The sequence below is a fragment of the Hevea brasiliensis genome, chromosome 15 (genome assembly GCF_030052815.1).
Source record: "Hevea brasiliensis isolate MT/VB/25A 57/8 chromosome 15, ASM3005281v1, whole genome shotgun sequence".
Classification (NCBI taxonomy): domain Eukaryota; kingdom Viridiplantae; phylum Streptophyta; class Magnoliopsida; order Malpighiales; family Euphorbiaceae; genus Hevea; species Hevea brasiliensis.
This window is the reverse complement of record NC_079507.1, coordinates 54693147-54707025: the sequence shown is the minus strand read 5'-3', so window position 1 is coordinate 54707025 and position 13879 is coordinate 54693147. Positions and strand designations below refer to the sequence as shown.

The following is a 13879-nucleotide window of genomic DNA, read 5'->3' as shown; positions in this document are numbered from 1 at the left end:
TGATTTCCCAAAGAAATCATGGTGAAAGACCTAAGTTTCAAGCTTTTGATAAGTGCTTTAATGGTGTATTTTGAGAGAGAATTGAGAGAGAGGGAGGACGGCAGATTGCTGGATAAGAAGACCAAAGTTCTGATTTTTTTAGCATTTTAAACGATATTTATAATATTTAATAATATAATGGCATACTTGTAATTAAAGAGAAATGACAATTTTGTAATTACCTTGAATTTCCTAATCATTTTGGTTTGACTATTAATATAATTATATTTAATTTTTTTATAATTTCAATTAATTAAACTAATCTTGCTTTATTAATTTAATAAATTCCATTTTTGGTCAATGTGTAACCTTTAAATTTTATTGACAAAATTTTACTCTTATCGGATTTTCGGTTTATCTTTCTTTCTTCTTTCTTTTGCTCATTTTTTTAATTAATTTTTTATCAATATTTATTTATATTTTATGTCATATATCTCACTTACTTAAATGGACAAGTTGATCAAAAATCATCTTTGAATGTGAAATGATCAAAATGCCCTTCGTTTAGCTTAACGAGCTAAAATTATCTATACCAATTTATAAAATTCTCTGAACATTTTCTTGGCATTCTAATGCCATCCAAAGCTCAATAACTCCTCTGGAATCCCAAAAATTATTTCACAGGGTTTCCTCATGGTTATAGGATCGCTAACTGTCTTCACAGTTGCTTCCCATTATGTTACCCATCGCTGTGACCCCGGCTCGTTTAACCTATTGGCATTTTATTTCTTTTATTTTCTCTTAATTTTTCTTATTCTTTATTCAATCAATTTATGACTCCCCACTCTAGTTTAAATGTAGTTCTAAATATCCTGACTGTCTGAACAGACATTAATCGTCAAAACAGTAAAATGTACGGACTACCTAAAATGAGGGCGTTACATCTTTATGCCCTACACCAAATTCAACTAGATGTGAATTTTCAAATATTTATATAATTATTATATGAATAATATATCAATAATAATTTACTACCTCCAACATCTGCACTCATTTTTATCTCTAATTATTCTCAATACTTTTTTCCCCTTTTCATGTTTTATTGAACCAAAAATAGATATTACAATATAACAATTTTTCTATATTGGTGGGTATATTAAAACACTAATTATTTTTCCTTATATTATATGCATTATGAAAACGTTTATCACGAAGAACAAAATTGAGAATTATTTATCATATAATAATAATAATAATAATAATAATAATAATAATAATAATAATAATAATAATAATAATAATAATAATAATAATAATAATAATAATAACAAATACATATTTTTTTAATTGTCCTTAATTTTCATATAATAAGTTATTATAATTGGAAGGGTAAACATGTATCAATATTTTCTTTTTCTCTCATTTAATTTCATGTAGCAATATTTGTCACATTTTCATTAAATTATAATAAAAATTTTATAACACATTTATATAATTTAAAGTTTTATTTTTATATATAATTTACTTAATTTTTTACAATAATTTAATTAATTTTAATAAAATTATATAAAGATTCATCCAATAAATTTAATTAATTTTAGTAAATCTTATAATTATGCACATATATATAAACTATTTTGATTTCAATTGTCATTCTTGGTTTAGTTATTAATAAAAAATCAAAATTATATAAAAATAATAAAATAAATTTAATTTAATATAATTAATTTTTATAGTGTCAATTTCTTTTTAATTTTATATTTTTTATATAATTTAAGAAAATAAAAATCATACACTCCTAATGAAAATGGCAAGATTGAGATTTATTTTTTTCAAAGATAAAAGTTTTTCGATAAGTGGGTTTAAATACCAGCTTATTAAAGAAATAAGCCAATACAGCAAGCCCAAAATCACATAGATTAAATAAAGAAATCATGAGGCTCAAAGCTAGCATAAAACATACATAAGCCTAAACCCACAAACTCAAAGACCCTTAGCTAGCATGAAGAAGGGCAGCAAAACCATTAGTGCTGCCCTAACCCCGATAGCCATCTAGAAGAGGAAACATCAGGCTTTTGATAGTGCGACACATAGCACTTCTGAAGCCATTAATCACCCATTATAAAAGCTCAATCTTCTGATATAGCAATATTGTTTCAAGAAAAGCACAAAAAACTTAGACCTATTTTATGTGATTTGTTAAGGTGGTCGAAAGGTAAAGTTCAAAATGGCTTTCTTTGCCTTGGAGGGTCAGCGAACCAAAGGAACAGGCCACTATAGCCTATAGGACTCCTGAGGCACCTTTTCTTCATGGCAGCAACATGCACTCTCTCGCAAGGCAAGACCAAGCAACCAACCACATCGACCTCGATCCTTCGATCGACGGAAACACCAAAACAAGTTCTTTAGAGAAAACACCCTTACCAAAAATAGTCAGCCTGCAACCAAAATAAAAGGGAACTAACTATTTATTGGTAGGAGTAGAGACTGATTCAAAATTAGTTTGCAATGTGTCCAAAAAAAGTGCTATATGTCCTTGTTATTAGCTTTCAAGATTATTCTGTTTTTTGTTTTGTTACTGGTGAATAAAATATATGCATGTTCAACAAATTTTTAATTCTTATTTTTCGTTTAAGTTGTTGCTGTAAAGCCTATAAAGGCTCCATTTTCTCTAGCAATAATATTATCACTTTTACTCTTTCACTTTGCTTTTGTCTTTCAGTGAGTAACTTATTTGAGTTTACAAATTCTGCCAACAAAGTTTTGGCATTAGAGCCAAAAAGCATCTTGGGCAGACAGTTAGAAAGTATGAGTAAAAAAAAAAAAAGAGTGTGGTTACACAATCCACAAAATGACGGTTAATGATGCTGTTATTTAATCTCAACCTTTGATTCCCATATTCAAAAGTGATAGCTATGAGTTTTGGAGCATCAGGATGAGAATGCTATTCATGTCCCAAGAGCTATGGGACCTGGTGGAGAATGGGCATGATGACCTAGATGAAAAGCAACGATTGCGAGACGATAAAAAAAAAAATGATGCAAGGGCTTTGTTCTTTCTTTAACAAGTTATCACTGATGAAATTTTCTCTTAAATTTCTACAGCAACCACTTCAAAAGATGCATGGCAAACTCTTAAAACAAAATTTCATGGCTCATCAAGGGTAATCAAAGTCAAATTTCAATCTCTTCATAGAGCATTCGAAATGCTTCAAATGAGCAATATTGCAACTGCTTAAAAATATTTGTCAAGAGCTATAGAAATTGTTTCTCAAATGAGGGCATATGGTGAGAAAATTTCTAATGGGACTGCAGTTTCAAAAATTTTAAGGAGTTTAACTCCTAAGTTTGATCATGTTGTTGTTGTAATACAAGAGTCCAAAGATTTATCTACTTATTCCTTTGATGATTTAATGGATTCTTTACAAGCTCATGAGGACAGGTTAAGCATATCAAAAGTAGAAAAAAAAAAAAATGAAGGAAGGGCATTTCAAGTGAAAGGAGGATCCTCTCAAACCACCAAATCAGATGACAAAATACCAAACAAAGGTGGATTTCATGATGGATATCTTGCTGAGGTCATGGTGGAAAGGGACGAAGAGGACAAGATGTGAACAAAGGCAGTCCAAGAATAATCAGAGTTCAATCAAGTGCAATTACTGCGAGAAATTGGGTCATAGAGAAGTTGATTGCTGGACCAAGTAAAGAAATGAAGGGACTCATGCAAAGAGTTCAATTGAATGCTATTATTGTGGGAAATTAAGGCATTAAAAAGCTAATTGTTGGCCAAGCAAAGAAAGGAAAGGAATCAAGCAAATTTTGTAGATGAAGAGAGTATGTTATTTGTGGCTCAGTCTTATGATAAAAATGTTATCGATGTTGTTTGGTTTTTGGATAGCAATTGCTCTAATCATATGTCAGGTGCAAAATCATTATTTAGAGAGGTTGATGAGATGCAGAAATCAAAGGTGCAACTAGGTCATGATGCGCAAATACAAGTTAAAGGGAAACGTACAATTGCCATCCAAATAGACTATGGTAACACTAAGCTTCTTCATGATATACAATTTGTTCCTATTTTAGCTCATAACTTGTTAAGTATTGGGCAATCGATGGCTAGGAGGTATATAATTCTGTTTGATAATGGTTCATGCACCATTCAAGAGAAGAATTCAGGCCACATCATAATTAATGTTAAATGGCACAAAACAAAATGTTCGCATTTGAAGTCTCTAAGTTTGGTAATTTTGCCTTTGTTGTTAGGAGAACCAGTGAGTCTAAATTATGGCATTTGCGTTATGGTCATTTGAATGAAAATGGTTTAAGATTGTTGAATCAAAAAGAAATGGTGATTGGACTACTTAAATTTGATTCTTTTGAATTTTGTGAAGGGTGCGTTTTGAAAAACAAAGTAGAAAAATACTTTCCCATAGGAAAATCTTGGAGGGCTGATAATTGTCTAGAATTGTTGTATGCTGATTTGTGTGGACCCATGAACACGGAGTCATTTGGTGGAAGTCGATATTTTTTGTTGCTTATTGATGATTATAGCCGCATGAATTCGGTTTATTTTTTGAGATCTAATTCAAAAGCTCTTGCCAATTTCAAGAAATTTAAGGCACTTATAGAGAATCAAACAGACAGTAGTGTCAAGTGTCTTCGCACTGACAGAGGTGGTGAGTTTATTTCCACTAAATTTAATGGTTTTTAATGAATAATGCGGCATTCACGGGGAGTTTACTGCAACACATACACCAGAGCAGAATGGTGTCGTTGAACAGAAGAATTGAACTATGGTGGAAAGGGCTAGAAGCTTAATAAAAGCTAAAGGTCTTTCTAATTCTTTTTGGGCTGAAGTAGTTGCAACGGCAGTGTATTTGTTGAATATCTCTCCTACAAAAGTAGTTCTGAATAAAACTCCATATCAAGCTTGGAAAGGTACGAGATCTTGCATTCGCCACTTAAAACTTTTTGTTGTGTAGCCCATTCTTTAGTAAGCTCTCAACATCATCCCAAACTGAATGAAAATTTTGAAAAATGTATCTTTGTTGGCTATAATCCTCAATCTAAGCATGTAGGCTGTATAACCCTTTAAGTGGCAAGATTATTATTAGCAGATATGCAGTGTTAGATGAAGATGCAAAATGGGACTGGGGAAGCTTTTAAAACAGCGATCAAATTCCAACTTTAGAAGATGTTTCTGATCCATTGCCTTCACATTCAGAAAATTCCTCTACTGGGTGCAGTAGTTCTTCAATTCCCATCAGCTTTAGTACCTCCTTGTTCAATGAAACTCCTCCAAGGAAATTTAAGTCCTTCAAAGATATTTATGCATCTTGTTCTTTTATTTTGTATGTTTCATATCCAATACTCTACGAGAAAGCATAAAAAATGAAAGAATGGTGCACTTTTATGGATGAAGACTGAAGAGATGGCTCCAATTCAGAAAAATTAGAACTGGGAATTAGTGGACTTGCCTTAAGGGAAGAATGCAATTGGGCTTAAGTGGGTGTTCAGAACAAAGTACCATGTAGATGGAGGTATACAGAAACATAAAGCTAGACTTTTAGCATAGGGGTATGCTTAACAACAAGGCATTGATTTCAAAGAAACATGCTCTCCTGTTGCTTGTTTTAAAACAGCTTTGCATGCCTTAGCTATGCAATTATCTTTGCCTTTTTTCAATTTGATGTGAAATCTGCCTTTTTGAATGCAGATTTGGAAGAGAAAGTTTACGTTTTTCAACCTGAAGGTTACGCTGTAAATGGCCATAAGGATAAAGTTTTCAGGTTAAAAAAAGCTCTTTACAGGCTTAAACATGCTTCGTGAGAATGGTATAGCAAAATTGACAATTACTTTGGTGAACATGGATTTGAAAGAAGTGAAAATGAACCCATTTTGTATGTAAATAAGCAAGGGAAAGCTGATTTTCTAGTGATATGTCTTTATGTTGATATTATTTATTTTAGGTCAAGTGAATTTCTTATTGCTATTTTTAATTTTTCTATGATGAAGAAATTTGAGATGACATATTTAAGTCTAGTGCAATATTTTCTTGGGCCTAAGGTGAAATAGGGTGTAGATGAAATTTTTGTTTCCCAACACAAGTATGCAATACGCTCAAGAGGTTCAGCATGCTGAATTGCAACAAAGCATCAACACCAATGAATTTGAATGAAAAATTGCAAACTGAAGATGGGACAGAAATGGCTAATGCAACATATTTTCAGAAGTTGATTGGTGGATGGAATTATTTGACACATACATGTCCTAACATTGCATTTCCTATTGTTATTGTGTAGAAGTTCGTGCATAGCCCAACAAAACAACATCTTGGAACAGCTAAGAGGATCTTTGCAATATATCTTCGAGACTGCTGATTATGGAATTTGATACTCTAAAATATCAGATTTCAGCTATTTAGGTATATTGATAATGATTGGGCAGGTTCATTGGATGATAGAAGAAGTACCTCGGGCTATAGTTTCAATATTGGTTCAGGTGCAATCTCATGGTGCTCAGAAATGAAAAATACTATCACACTTTCATCTTTAGAAAAGGAGTATATTGCTGCAACTTCATCAGCATGTCAAGCTGTGTGGTTGAGAAGAATTTTAGCTAATTAAAGCCAAGGCAGTAACAAAGATCTTTTGTGGCAACAAAGCTACAATTGCAATGATAAAGAATCCAACCTTTCATGGGAGGACAAAGCATATTGAGGTCCAACATCATTTCATTCGAAAATTGGCAGCAAGTGGAACAATTGCCTTAGAGTTTTGCAGCACAAATGAACAAGGTGCAGACATGTTTACCAAGTCTGTGTCTCATCTCAAGCTTCACAATTTTCGATAGCAGTTGGGAGTATCCAATTTTCAATCAAGGGGAATGATAGGAGTGAAGACTAATTCAAAATTAGTTTGCAATGTGTCCAAAAAATTGCAATGTATCCAAAAAAAGTGCTATGTGTCCTTGTTTCTAGCTTTCAAGATTACTCTATTTTTTTGTTTTGTTAGTGGTGAATAAAATATCTGCACATTCAGTAAATTTTTAGTTCTTTTTTTTGGTTTAAGTTGTTGCTGTAAAGCCTATAAAGGCTCCACTTTCTCTAACAATAATATGACCACTTTTACTCTCTTACTTTGGTTTTGTCCTTTAGTGGGTAACTTGTTTGAGTTTATAAATTTTGCCAACATTTATAGCCCTAAACAGGAGCAGGGAGGGAGTAACCTATACCCTGGATTGAGATAAAGCCTTTCCTACGTAATCTTGGAAGAAGAAACCAACGAAGAGAAAAACCTCTCTCTAAAAAAATTAGAGAGAAAGAAACTAATTCCTTCTTCATGTTGACTTCTGCTATTTCCGATAGTATTACTCTATTTTAATAATAAATAGTTTCAAATTTCACACACACACGCACACGTGCGTGCGCACATATATATATATATTAAAAATTTTTCCCACATTGCTGAATAGCCTTGAGAATGGAGAATGGATGAGTGGTGACAAGGTTGAGAAGAATTCTTTCCCATTATTTAGGGAGGCGAGGCCAGAAATGAGTAATAATATAATGGCTCTGATCCCTTCTATTGCCATATCAATTTCTACTCAGAAAAAAGAATTTATAAACTAAATAAAGAGAAAATTACTTGCTAGAAATCACTAGCATTATTTAAATTCCATATGCTGAAATTTCTACAACTTAAATTCTTAATTACCACTCCATTTTCTTCTTTCTACAGCTGACTAATTAATTACACTAATTAAATCTGACCTCATAACAATTTCTTTCAACATACATTGATGTTCAACCATTAACTGTAATTAATCAAGGTTCTGCAGTCCCGGCCTTTCCTTTCCCATTATGGTTTGTGCCTGCCTGCTGGTTCAATCTCCAAAAGCAATCCTTTGCGGAATTCCACATAAGGGTAAGCAACAGGGAACTCATCTGCTTTTATTTCCCACCTGCATGTATACATATGCAAAAGTAATTAATATAATATAATATAATTAATCATTTTGCTTTCCATATCTATCAATTCATGTTTGTATTTGTATGTGCAAAATGTTGTGTCTGTAGGCCAGGTTTGAGCCTCCAACATTATCCAATAGCCCATCGATTGGCAAAAAATTAAACAACATTAAAGCATAATTATTTAGGTTCCTAATTGGGATGCAGTGGATAATTAAACCCAATAATCATTAGAAATGTATAATTAATCCATGTATTGATGATGATTATGTTGTAGGGTGCGTTAATTAGAAGCTGAAATTTTACCTATAACAAAGGACAAGATGATGGAGGAAGAATGCAATCTCCACTTTAGCTAGCTCGGCCCCTGGACATAGCCGAGGTCCACCACCAAATGGCACCACCTTTTTGCTTGTCGCTTTATCCTGTCAATATATATATATATATATATATATATATATATATATATATATATATATATATATATATATATATATATTATATTGAAGGGTAAAATTATCAAAAAAAAAAAAAAGAATTAGCTATTATTCTATGTAAGTGTAAAATGTTAATTATATATGCAGCTCTGTCCATGTCTATTCAAGCAACCAACTCATTGTGCTTCTGTCCCAATTATACCATCTTTAACTTCACCTTTTACCTGCCGTCAAACTGATATATAAATGCATGCAGATGCTTACATATATACGAGATTGTGTACTTGATAAGTACTTACAGTCCATCTCCACGGATTAAACTCGAAAGGGTTTTCATGAAGGGATGGATCAAAATGTGCCCCTGTAAACACTGGTAAGACTTTCCATCCTGAAGGAATGAAATATTCTGCAGAAATATAACAAACAAGAATTGAGAACCACCTCCATAATATAAGACTTATGCATATAATGATATATCTATGAGCATTTATATTACAAAAACCTTTATATTTGACATCTTGAAGAGCTTTGCGGTGGACAAACTTGACAACGTTCCCACATCTCATAGCTTCTGACATGACCTGCTAGTTTCAAGAATCTATAAGTTCTAGCTTATTAATTAAGGAGATTCTCATTAAATATGAGTTATTACATTTTGGGTAAACTCCATTTTTTGGTAATCTTCCCAGTCCAAGGGTTTGCCATCCTCTTTGCTTCTTCTTATAGCTTCATGTTCTTTCTGTGTAAGTCATTGAAAAGAGAGAAAAATTAAGAAAACAAAAAAAAACTCTTTTGGCGGCCTATAATGAAAAGAGAGAGAAATTAAGAGAGAAAAACCTTCACGCTTTCAAAAGCCGCCGGTGCATGCCCAAGAAAGTAAACAATTAAAGAAATGAGTGTCGAGGTTGTCTCATAGCCTCCAAGCAAGATGTCCAATACAATACTTATAGTTTCTTCATCGCTTAGCCTCTGTTTTGATAAAATAACATCCAAAAAGTCTCCTTTTGGCGCCACACTGATCTCCTTTTCCCTTTCTTTAATAATCTCTCTGACAGTGGAAGAAAGTCTTGCTCTTGCCTATACCATATATGAGAAGAGAACTTTAGAAACTATAGGCTCATTTGGGTAGTTGAGAAGATACAAATAACAGTAAATAGTACTTACCTTTACTGCTTTTGTATAAGGAGATCCAGGAAAGTCTAGTGGCAAAGATACAAACCCTTTCATGTAAGTTCGAAAATCTTTTAGTATCTTGGAGGCTACTGGTTCTTCTGGTTCAATACTTAGAAGGGTCTTCACCATGAGATTGAGTGTAAACTGTTGTTAAATCACAAATTAAGCAAGGTAAAATAAGTGGGACCACCATACATAATGTGTCACAATGGACGGTAAGAATTTTCATAGGTTATTTTGCCTAATTGATTACCTTTCTAACTTCTTTATGAAAGGCAATTTCTTTACACTCTTTCCATGATTCCATCATTGAGATAGCAAACTTTTCCACACAATGAAGAAAGCTGGGGGTCGACTTTGACACCGCGATGAAGCTAACAGCGATGCTTCTTAGCTTCTTATGAAGGTCTCCAGAGACGAGAAGTAATGAGAAGTTGCCAAGAATGCCATGCATGGCTGTGGGGTAGCTGGCTTGAAACAACTTCTCTTCATTCTGAAGGATAAACAAGTTGAACTCATGGTCACAAGAAACTATAGCAGGAGAACCAAAGAGATGTGATTTGAAAACTTTCCCATACCTGCAAAGAGCAAAAATGAGACTAGATCATCATTGTCTAAATGCAAGTATATTAAAATGAAAAAGAAAGAGTTATATACCTAGAGCAGCGTTCTTGCAAGAAGGTGCCCATGGAGTTTGATCTATGAGGCTTGAGAAAGGCAAGAGTCTCTCCACAGAGAGGCCAGCCCATGGTTCCATTGGGTACGTTTGCAGGCTTGTTTCTTGTGAGAAAACGAGGGAGAACAAAGGCCAAGCTTATTCCTAATAAAATGAGAGGTAATACAATGGGCAAAAACCCAAGAACGACCATGGTTGGCCGGTAGCTAGCTCAAAATCGCAATAAAGAAATGAAGATTGAAGAAAAGGACAATGTTTTGAGTCCACTGATTTGTCCCCTGCCATTTATATATATATTCCAAAAAGCACCAAATTTAGAATAGCACTTAATATGCTTCTTTTTTTTATTATTTTTTTATTTTTTAATTTGTGTTTTCAAACCAATACAATAATATTATTGCTTGGATTCTAACTTTAATGATTATCCTCTAAAGGAGGAAATAAAGGAAACTTTACTTTTATGCTTGGCAATTTTATGGAAATACTTTTTATTAATTAAATTTTATGTAATATTCGTCTTATATTGGAGAAAAATAATTGTCAAAGGGATTTGTATATATTTTAGACTTAATTTTAATTTTTAATGTTGTAATTATAATTTTAAACTGTTTAATAATTAAATTTTAGAATATTACCAAACATTCAAATTTGAAAATTTAGTAACTCCGACAGATTACCTAAGCATTTACCTTTTTTAAGGAATATCTTAGCATCAAATTAGCAATACATATGAGATCCATCCATATCTTAGTACAAAAATATATATTTGACCAAAAATAAAGTAATATAAATGTATATTTGACCAAAAATAAACTAATTATTTTATAAAGGATCATCATTATAAAAAAGGAAATGGAGGCTGACCTAACCTTCCTTAGTCCTCATGCATAATCTATCTCTCCTCATGAATCTTGATGTTTTTTTAAGAAACATCATAAAGAAGATAAGGGCAATTGCATTCTTAAGGGAAAAACTTAAATTCAGTCTTTGAAAATGATATTATTGAAAAGAATAACAACGAATCTAAAAAAATTAGTTTTTTTTGGATTATAAAATGAAAATAAAAAACATCCTGATATACTTTAAAAAAAACCATAAAAGGGAAAAGCCTAATTGATTTGCTTTTTCAATGTGTGATTAAAATATATTCCAACTTACAAGCCATATAGGCACACATATACTGTATGTAAGTATGGATTGAAATGTTTAGAGACATATATACATGAGAAAATGAAGATGGTTTCCCTAATGGTGAGCAAAGAGCAAACATGTTTGGTGGGATTCTTCCACTTTTGGAGCTCAAAGAAGGCAAAACTTTGAAAAACTTTGATTGGGTTTTTAGGCTTGATGTGGGTTTATGATGTGGATGTTTGCAATAGAAATCCGACCAAAAAATTAGTGACCCATAAGGCTATTAGCTATATAAGGTTGAAAAAGGATCATAATCATCATCACCAAAAACCAATCTTTAGGCTTTTAGCCAAAGGGAATAAGAGAATGAGAAAGAAGGCAAGAAAAGGAATTTGCTTTGCTTCGCTTTCTTGTCTCTCCTTTATTAAGTGTTTGCATGGTGCACGTGCAATGGGCTAATCATAATAAAGATGGGTTTTTTTTTGGGCATCTAGAACAATTTCTAACTAGCTGTATATCATTAATTCTTATTTGCAATCATGCATGAGATGTCTTGGTTTTTCTCCTTTTGCTTTTTATATATATATATTTTAATTTTCTTTATAAATTATTTAAAATAAATTTAATATCTAATAGAACTGAACTATGAAACTTTTTAAATTGTATAATTTATTGACTAAATTTTCTTATATTTTTAATCTCTTTTTGGGTTGCATACATGAGACTATTTTTTAAAATAATATATAATGATTCAAGAGTCAACTTTTGTTTACAAATTTCAAACCTTTTAATAAGTGCAAAAATGTTACTGACCCTTTAAAAAAAATTCCTTCTCAAATGAATAAAAATATTTATAACCTTATTTTTACAGAAAAGCCACGATTAGTTAGTGATTTATTATAGCTTTTTAAGTGTTTGATGTAAATTTCTATATAATACTTTTTTACTTCTAAAGGGTTTGAGTGACAGATGAAATTATCTATTATAAACCAAAATCATATCATATAATATAAACCAACTTACTTCTAAGGGAACACAGCTTAATTGACACTATACTGAAAAATTGAAGTCCCAAATTATTTTGGTTAAAAAATAATATTGTAAGTATAAATATATACTATATATTGCTTTAGCACCTCCTAAATTTGTAATCTAGCTCCATTATTAATTACGGTCTCATTCGATAATAACTTTTAAGATAATATTTAGTGTTTTGATTAAGTTAAAATATTATCTCTCTTATTTATACTGTTTAGTGACATAATATTTATACTGGTATTTGAAGGTTGAGGGAGCGATTTATGAAAAATTACTCTCCTAATTTTTAGAGGTTGAGGGATAGTTTTTACTAAAGTAAATAAGATTATATCACTATTTTTATATTTAACGGCTAATCCAACAACTATTTTTACTGAACACTTCTACTTTAACAGCTATGTAAACAGCTAATTGTTAACAATTAACGATTAGTAAAATAACTGATAACTATTAAGACAGCTAATAACTATTAAAATAATATTATCGAATTGAACTTAAATCAATAATCTATCCACAAATAAAAGTTTCAGCCTCCAAATAATGAGAAGAGAAAAAAAATTTCTACTGCAATTTAAACTCAAAATCTTTAAAGAAGATTCAAGTAAGGAAAGATTGCTTTCAAACAAATTAGATTAATTTGCATTAATATTCCATGCACCTAGACAAGGGTGACTATATGATACTGTACCCTTCTCTCTTGTTCACAAAGCATAATCATTTGAAAACATTCTTTTAGAAATGTCATGTGTCTTGAACCTTGACGTTGATATGATACCTTATTGCACGTTTAAGTAGGAAAAAAAAAAAACAATGATTATTCTTGTCTTTCTATTTTTTTTTTTCAATCAATATTGACAGGATAGGACAGCTTGTAGGCTTAGCAGGAAATTAAATTTAAAAAAAAATTAAAGGGTAATTAATTACTTCTGATCGCATTAATTTTGGATGAAATATTTAAACTATATATAAAATTTAGACAAATATTTTTCTCTTAACTTAAGTTTTAGGAAGGAGGTAAGTCTAATGCATATAATTAGATAATGCACACCATTCTTTTAATGTAACTTGAATTTTAATAAAAGAGTTGAGAAGCTTGTTCATTAATTAAAAAGGAAAAAAAATTAAATTAACCTTAATAAATCTTTTCAAAGTTAGATTTCTTTTAGAGTTATAATTATATTTTTTTTAATTATATTATTTATATCTATTTTATGTTTAAAGGGTTGAATTAAACATTAAATTTAAGATAAAATAATGAAAAATATATGAATTAGAAGTATACCTAAAAAAAATTAAAAATTAAGAAAACAAGTTTGATGCTACACCCTAAGTTACCCAAATAAGATGGATTAGTTGCTCGAGTGTCTGACCCATGTAGTCCATCCTAACATATGATTTTGACATACATCCAACAACTAAATTATTAGGGCTACAAAATACTTGCCTGACTGAGTTATTATCCTGATCCTAGTCAAAC

General features: G+C 31.3%; 1 protein-coding gene across 1 annotated transcript; it reads right to left on the bottom strand.

The window, feature by feature from the left end:
• Window positions 1-7609: 7609 nt before the first annotated feature.
• LOC110656526 (cytochrome P450 724B1) lies at window positions 7610-10485 on the bottom strand. Its single transcript, XM_021813352.2, has 9 exons — window positions 10215-10485; window positions 9811-10135; window positions 9549-9701; window positions 9222-9461; window positions 9037-9123; window positions 8887-8965; window positions 8684-8790; window positions 8254-8372; window positions 7610-7940 (listed from the first exon to the last, which is right to left on the bottom strand). Exons 1-9 carry the CDS (start codon window positions 10424-10426, stop codon window positions 7838-7840), a joined length of 1425 nt encoding a protein of 474 aa, XP_021669044.1. The 5' UTR covers window positions 10427-10485; the 3' UTR covers window positions 7610-7837.
• Between the last annotated feature and the right edge of the window lie 3394 nt (window positions 10486-13879).